This window comes from Elaeis guineensis, chromosome 4 (genome assembly GCF_000442705.2).
Source record: "Elaeis guineensis isolate ETL-2024a chromosome 4, EG11, whole genome shotgun sequence".
NCBI lineage: Eukaryota > Viridiplantae > Streptophyta > Magnoliopsida > Arecales > Arecaceae > Elaeis > Elaeis guineensis.
In genome coordinates this window covers 19,736,096-19,744,628 of record NC_025996.2, presented here as the reverse complement: position 1 = coordinate 19,744,628, position 8,533 = coordinate 19,736,096, and the positions used below count along the sequence as shown (strand labels likewise).

At 37.5% G+C, this 8,533-nt stretch overlaps 1 protein-coding gene across 2 annotated transcripts; it reads left to right on the top strand.

The window, feature by feature from the left end:
• The first annotated feature begins 1,108 nt into the window (after positions 1-1,108).
• LOC105043499 (aldehyde dehydrogenase family 3 member F1) lies at positions 1,109-8,533 on the top strand. Of its 2 annotated transcripts, none has more exons than XM_010921063.3 (10): positions 1,109-1,330; positions 1,441-1,509; positions 1,616-1,712; positions 5,093-5,299; positions 5,879-6,003; positions 7,005-7,109; positions 7,283-7,443; positions 7,568-7,658; positions 7,748-7,897; positions 8,181-8,533. In XM_010921063.3, the coding sequence occupies exons 1-10, from the start codon at positions 1,145-1,147 to the stop codon at positions 8,412-8,414; spliced, it is 1,425 nt and encodes a 474-aa protein (XP_010919365.2). In that variant the 5' UTR covers positions 1,109-1,144; the 3' UTR covers positions 8,415-8,533. The 2 variants fall into 2 exon arrangements, with proteins under 2 accessions (XP_010919365.2, XP_073111885.1); XM_073255784.1 differs by having other exon boundaries at positions 1,112-1,330; positions 5,093-5,303; positions 5,883-6,003.

Sequence of the window (8,533 nt, the reverse complement as noted above, 5' to 3'; positions counted from 1 at the left end):
TCAGACCTAACCTGAAGCCCAACCGTCTGAGTCCATTTCCAGCCTTAGTAGGAGTTAAGCTCTGAAATAGAAATAGAGATGAGCAACTCTCACTGTAGCCAGTTGGATGAGAGGAGTCTAGAAATAGAAATGCTCCAATCTTCCAAAATCCAATCCCAACTTCCCATTATCCAAATTCTATTATGCTAGATTTGAGTTAAAAAATTTGATTTTTAAATCATTTATTTAATTAATTTTTTTAAAATATCTTTCTATTGAATTATTTTTTGATTTCAGCCACGAACCAAATATACGAGGAATATGACTATTTTAATCTCCAATCTAATCTATTTTGATTCTAATCACAATCCAAACATGTGAAAATTAGATATAGAGTTGAGACCAAATCACGCAAGAAGAGGATATCTTTTTCCTTTCTTCCTTTCCTCCTCCATACTTTCTTTATTATTAGTGAAGTTGCCATTGATCATCTCCACCATTGAAGATAGGTAGTAGGCCAAATCACATGAATCTCTATATTATTCTCTTTTTGTATTTGCTTTTTTTTTTTTTTTTTTTGGCACAACATTAACTTTGTGCCTGATGCATAAGAATTTGTGGTTGAAGTACTTACAAAGTTGATTTCATGAAAAGGACAATACACATGGCTAGAACCGCAACTTGCGTGATGGTAGACATGGATGCCCGTAATTTTCCTCCTCGAAATGTTGCCAACTTTTTCTTTGTGAGTGAAAATAAATATATTATTAATACATAAATTTGCTAAATACATGGTATCTTTTGACAATATACCAATCTTGTTGCTCCTCCAGCGAAAGCGTGAAACGAGCCAAAAGATGTGTATCTCCTGACTAGACTAGATAAGCCCAACCTGGGTTAGCACAATTGACTCGTTTCCAGGGTTACCAGGTCCTTTCACGAGTCGTTGGGCACTTTGAATGGGTCATTAACGGATAATTGCTGCTCCATTTTCAGGGAATTAAATGCTGGAGGCTTCACGACGAAACGCACCGTTGTAACGTCACAAATAATAATAGTTGATGATGATGCCGGCATTGTAATCTCAATGAATCTGTGAGAAGTGAAACTGCTATTAATACCAAGGCCAAGGAGCAAAGAGTCTGAGCAAATCAACGAGGAAAGAATGGAGTTGGAAGGAGTTTTGGCAGAGTTGAGAGGAAGTTTCGAGAGCGGGAGGACGAGAAGCCTTTCCTGGAGGCAGTCTCAGCTGAGAGCCCTGTCAGACATCCTCCACAAAGAGGAAGAGGGCATCTTCCGGGTTCTCAAGGCGGATCTCGGCAAGCACCAGGCCGAAGCCTATCTACATGAGGTCACCCAAGAACTTGAAAAAACTTTTTGATCAAATTTATATGGATGCTTCTCCTCTCTTTTTCTTTCTTCTTTGTTTTTTTTTTTCATCCCTTTCTTTTTTTCTTGTAGGTGGGGTCTTCCATCAAATCGTTGAACCACGCAATAAAGAATGTGAAGAGATGGATGGCTCCAACGAAGGCAAATTATTCTCTTCTTTGGTCAGCTTTTATTTATTTTCTTTGTCGAATCTGAAAATAAGAACGTAATTTTTTTTTTTTTTTTTTTTGCCTTTGAGCGGTTATAGGCTGTCGTGCCAATGGTAGCGTTTCCAACAAGTGCGGAGGTGTTGCCGGAGCCGCTTGGCGTTGTGCTCATATTCTCATGTTGGAATTTCCCAATAGGTGGGTACAAAGTTCTCATCTTGGGTGTTGTCTTTTTGAGTGTTGGTAGAAATGGTGACAATCTGAAAAGCTAGAAGGAGGTCTACCTCTATATCCATCATATGCCATCGAAAAAACTAGTGGAAAGATCCTAATATTCTTTTTCTTTTGCTTTTCTTTTCTTTTTCTTTTTTTTTTTTCTTTCTTTCTTTCTTTCTTCTTCTTCTTCTTCTTCTTCTTCTTCTTCTTCTTCTTTTTTGTGTGTGTTGAGGTGAAACAGAGGAAGTGGGAGAACACTTCCCCCAAATTTATTAGAAAAAGAATATTACTACAGAACAAAGATCCAAAAATTCATTCCTCAGGAACATAAATATATAAAACAAAGAAGACGCTCTCCTCTCCTTTATTGAGAGACTGAATCCATCTAAAAGCATTGTGCTTTTATTAAGACGCTCCCCCAAGACGCTCAAAACTAAGAACACTTCCGCCAAGACGCTCTCCTCTCCTTTATTGAGACATTTCCACCTTACGCAGGATCATAAATGGACTTGATATGGGCTAATTTGGTGAAGCACTTTTGGGGCTAGCTAATTGATGAGATCTCAAGGGATAGTTTGAGGTTCCATAATTTTAAAGGATCAAAGTTGTTGAGTGGTTGTTCCGAGTGAGTTAAATCTATGAGTTACTATGGTATACTATGGGTAAGTATAAGCTAGGTATGGTTATTGGTGACTCTAGGAGACCAAGATTTGTTTATTATAGATAGGCCTGCAAATGGGTCGGGTCGGGTTGGATTGGGTCCTGATCCCGACCCGACCCGATTTCTTGATCGGGTCTTGATATTGGACTCATACCCATCCCGATAAAAAATCGGGTCGGATCTAGTCTGGTCCATGATCGAATTTATTGACCCATTGGATCATTCGGATCGGATTAAGTCCATATATAACCTGACCCCAATCCATGAAATGCGGATCCGATTCGGATCAGATCGGATCACGGATTTAATTTATTTGAAACCTACCATCAATGAATACTAATGTTGGATGACAACTAAGAAAGGCCTTTTTTTCTTTTGTTTTCTTCCAATCTTCCAACTATAACTTCTAATAATTAATTGTATTGGATAGCAGAGGGAAACAAGCGGTTTTTGTGAATAGAAAAGATTTCAGAAGTCAATTTTATATAGTGATATAATTATCCCAACCTAAAATATCATACAAGAGGAATACTTGTACATGATTAAAAATGAGACTGCATATGCTGTAAATGACACAACATCTGTGTACATTAGAGCATGTTCTAAAATTTTTTAAAGTCAACAAAATGAATTGGAATTCAAGAAGCCCTCTTGCTTTTGTACTTCACGGCACAGTAAACATAAACCAGAAGGTTTAAAATACTGAGCCCAGTAAGAAGTCAGAAGAAGTAATCGAAATGTTCTTCATTTAAATTATCATAAATCCATCCAATCTTTCCTCTTTGAGTTGTTATAGATGTTACAACAGTCAGAATAAAAGAACTAAAGAGTTTGAAAAATTTTTAGTTTTGGAGATTTTTAGTTTGAGAATCAGATGGAGAAGACCGAAGGGTTTGAAAAATTTTGGCCCAAGCTCAAACCTCTATTTGGGTGAGTCACTCTAACTGGGTTCAGATCCTATGTTTGGGTCCGGATCGAGTCGGGTCATGCATCTTAAGATCCAAATTAACCCAAAAGTCTCCACGGATTGAGTCAGATCGGGTTGGGTCCAAATTCAGAAAATCCAGACCCGACTCGAAAAAGGGAACGGGTCTAATTTTTTAACCTGACCCGGGTCCATGGGTCTTTTAAATGGGTCTGGGTCGGGTCTAACCGGGTTGGATCAGGTCGGATCATGGATCAATCCGATCCATTTGCAGCCTTAATTATAGAAGAGGCCCACAGATTCTAGGCTACAAAAGGGCAGTAGACATTCATTCAATATTCCTAATGCCTCAAAAACCTTAATGATCATGGGATTTGAACCTAGGTCCTTGCTAGAACCATGAGTGACTTTACCATTTTGTTGAGTTGGGGACCACTGACAAAAAATGGTTTAAGGGAAACTTGGTTCATGGGTACAAGACCTAATTTATAACGATTCTACTAAAAATAGAAGCCATGGGTCGAATTTTTAGCTAACTTTTGGCATGTGATCTTTTTTTTAGTCTCTGAATGTGAGGCCTCTTGTTAAACTGAGGGGATTGCTTAGCATAGATGAGGCTTAAGGTTAGTGATTTGATCTAAGAGTTTCGAATTAAGGATCATATTAAGAGAAGGGAGAATTAGTAATTTAGTAGGTTGAATTGAAGTATGATTTAAAGTTGCGAAAATCCAGACTCTTGATTCATGGGGCCTTACAAAATCAAGAAGGCTCCAAGGGAAATAGAGATGACTACAACAATACAACCAATATGATATCCCTATTTTTTACATGTAGAATGTATTCCCAGCCATTGTTCTTCATCAGAAGTTTCGGAAGGATGATGTCATGTCTCTTGTTGGTCTTACAAAGTAGCCTCCTGGTTAGCCTCTCTTGCGACATGCAATATGCAGTTTAAACTTGGAGAAGCCTTGAAATATATCCGAGGGTGCACAATTGTGATCGTATGTCTGCCAATGAGACAAATGATTGGATCTTTTTGGCATGATAGATGCTTGGATACTTAATTGTATCCTGAGCACTTGAACGCATTAAGCTAGCTCTCACCACCATTGCACGTCAATTTCCAATATTTATGTATAAAAGGTGTCAAAGTCCCACATAACATCATAAAATGTCCCATGAATTTTGTCAGATTAGGAGGCAGCTGTCCAACTAATTATCCACTATATGCATGCCTTCGTGAATATTTTAATGCAGATATATAAGATATGAATATCCTCTCTCTCAATTCTTTCGAAGCTTAACATTTCAAAGTTTTTAGTGTTGCTACCAAGAAAATCAATGAATTTGTTGGCCCATCATATTAGCAATCTATTTCAAAGGAGGCCCTACTACAACTATTCCCTGGGGGCACAGATGAAATCTCATGTGAAAAATTTTCAAAAGAAAAAAGGCTCTGCATTTCATTGTGATTCATTTACTTATTAATTTATTCTTTCTTTATTGTCTCCATTGTAATGCCATTTCCAATATTATCTACGAGGGAGACAATAGAACTGCTTCCTTGTTAGAACTCAGAAGTTTCAATGCCTTATACATTTCAATTTAGGAAGATCTTCTTTCACTTGTTACTATTTTGGCCTTTCCCTGTCATGCTGGTATGATGTACTCGAAGTAGCAAATCCACATATTCTTCTAATAACAATCATCACATAGCAAGTGAAACTAACCATTTCTCTTACTATTATTAACTACTCGCATGACTGTTTTATGTAGGACTGTCCTTGGAGCCATTAATTGGAGCCATATCAGCTGGAAATGCAGTAGTTCTAAAGCCTTCAGAACTTGCTCCTGCATCTTCAAATTTTCTGGCAAACAATATTTCCAAGTATTTGGACAATAAAGCCATAAAGGTCATTGAAGGTGGTCCAGATGTTGGAGAGCAACTCTTGGAGCACAAATGGGATAAGATCTTTTTCACTGGCAAGTTCAAGCCATCTAAACTACATGCCAGATGTTTAACATATTTAATGATTTTTTGGCATATTGGAAGCAACAGCTGCTTGACTCACACTGTAACATACTAGGATCCATAGGCCCCATTTTAATCACTGTTACAGGGTCTCTCTTTGCTTCAAATTGATGGAGTGAAAGTAGGAAGCAAATCATACAAGATCCATTTTACATTTATGAAACACAAATGCATAGTCAACCCATTACACATGAATTAGAGTTCAAACCAAGTGGTTAGAGTATTTAATATTTTTGACATTTATCATGTGACACCTGCTAAAGTTGACTCATAATTTCGTAGTGCATTATCTAGCACTTGTGTTTATTTTCCTCAAAAATAAATATTAGTTGCTCCTATCAACTTCTGACAGAACACTTAATTTTATTCAAATAAATTATCTAGCACTCGTGGTGCTAATTTTATTCAAATGAATTATCTAGCACTTGTGGTGCATTATCTAGCACTTGTGTTTATTTTCCTCAAAAATAAATATTAATTGCTCCTTTCAACTTCTTATAGAATACTTACTTTTGTTCAAATATATCTAGGGAGCCCACGGGTTGGACGCATTGTCATGACTGCAGCTGCAAAGCATCTAACACCAGTTGTTCTGGAATTGGGGGGAAAGTGCCCCGCCATTTTTGATTCACTATCAAGCTCAAGAGATAGAAAGGTATTATATTTTAATGCAAGGCAAGTTGATCACAAGTAGTTCTATAATATGTATATGATCGACATAATTTCATCAAATAAAAAAGGGAAAACCAAGAAAAAAAAACAGATACCTACATCTACAAAACATCTACAAAACCAAAAAAGCATAGCATTAACTTGTATAATATATAATCCAGTCCCTATAATAACATTACATGTAGGATGAGACATGCACCCCCTTTCTAAAACCCTAACTAGGGGTTCAACCATGATTTACCCATTTATAGAGATGTCAATATAGGTTGAAGCAAGACATCTTTTTATGATAGCTAAGATGCAAAGCATTATACGAAACATACTTACAATATTCCATCTCAAGGTTTTCAATCTCGGTACCGAATCCTATTCGTGTACCATGTTATGACACTATCGGTATACCTCTTTGGGGTTGGTTTGGCATACCAATACCTTGTACTGAGTATTGGTTCTATACCAGTATGGTATGGTGCACCTAGTATAGGGCAATATACACTGGCATGGTAAACCTTGTTCCATCTCACATGGAGCAATTACATGAAAGGCATCCTTTTGGAATGACATAGATGCATAAATAGATGAAGGGGTGTCATTGTTGAAGGTTGTAGTGTCAATGTGTCTCCACTAATGATACCAATGTTTGGAAGAGATGATTTGATGCCCACGAACACAAAATGAAAAATTCATGCTGATGAAAATAGTACTAGTTGGAGGCTAGGACCCAACATTCATGGTGTACACATATCATTCACAAATAGTTTGTCTGTTGTTATTATATTTTTATCCCATTGTGGATCTAAAAGGTCGTGGACTCAACAGTACTGATACACATAGCATATTGCCTTTTCTTTTCTTTGATGGCCATCACTTTACCAGTCTGTAACTTATGCCTTACGGTGTGCGTTTGAAGGGAACTACCTCTATATTTTTCTTTGTTGAGCTTGGACTGAGAAACAGTGCTAATGTTGTTCTCCCCTCATGCAGATGGCTGTTGAACGAGTAGTCGGAGGAAAATGGGGACCTTGCAGTGGGCAAACCTGCATAGCAATTGATTATCTTCTTGTGGAAGAGAAATTTGCTCCCATTTTGGTAAGCATCAGTCAGGAAGCACTGCGTTTTGAATTCTACTGTTAATATTGCTTCTGCTGCTTGATAAATTCCCAATCTATACATGTGCTATTCCAATGTTTTGGTTCCTAACTGTAGCTGGTCCTGTAATAAGCTGAGATATTCTTCCCCTGCCTTTTCCTTGTTTGTCTTAGGTTGATTTACTGAAGGAAACAATCAGGAGGTTCTTTGTAAGACCTGACTACATTTCTAGGATCATTAACAGGCAAAACTTTGAAAGACTGAGCAATCTTCTAAAAGATCCATCTGTTGCAGCTTCAATTGTGCATGGTGGCTCGCTAGATTCTGAGAAATTGTAACTTCCCAAACATCCATTCTTATTGTTGCATTCTTCCCTTTGATTCCAGCTGATCCTCGGTCTTCTGCCTCCGGAACTAGATCATGTAATCGTGTACTGATCAATCATGCAATGCCTGTAGGTCCATTGAGCCAACTATATTGATAGATCCCCCACTTGATGCTGAAATCATGACTGAAGAGATATTTGGCCCATTGCTCCCGATCATCACGGTGAGAAATCTCTCCGATTTGCATTACTTTCTTGTTTTCCAGTTAAGCAAGAACGTGTATTTTTCACACTCATGTTTCCTATTTTGTAGTTAAAGAAGATTGAGGAGAGCATCGAATTTATAAGAGCAAGGCCAAAACCTCTTGTTATCTATGGCTTCACTAATGATGAAAAGTTGAAACGCCGAATCATTGCAGAAACATCTTCCGGAGCAGTTGTTTTTAATGATGCCATCATACAAGTACTCTCTTGCTATTCTCTAAAAACTTTTCTACCTTTCATCTCCACACTTAATACAGTGTTTTTACATGTAAACTATGTTGCTGCTTCTCACGTTTTATATCAGTAAACTTCTTTTAGGTCTTTGATTGATGTCCTACGTTCATACACCTTTGGAAACCTGCAGCAATTGTTAAATGCACTCGAAGGGTTACAGATTTTAGAACATATCAAACAGCCGTGCTCAAATTTTCCAGTCTTATGAGTCCAACTTGCAAACTAACAAGTGACCCTTATTTTTGTAGTACCTATTGGAAACAATACCATTTGGAGGAGTTGGACAAAGTGGTTTTGGGCAATACCATGGCAAGTTCTCTTTCGACATTTTCAGCCATGGTAAAGCAGTTGCTGGAAGAACCTTCCTGATTGAATTTAGTTTCAGATATCCACCATGGAATGAAAGAAAGCTGCAGTTGATGAGATCTATCTATCACTTTGATTACATTGGATTTCTGCTTTGCTTTTTGGGATTCAAGTGAATTCCAGATTAATTTGATCCTTTATGCATGTCATAGCGATCCATGTAATTATTCCTAATCGCCTGTCATTAGCTACAGTTTTTAAATGTGAAAGGTCTCTTTCATGTTGGTGGGTGCCA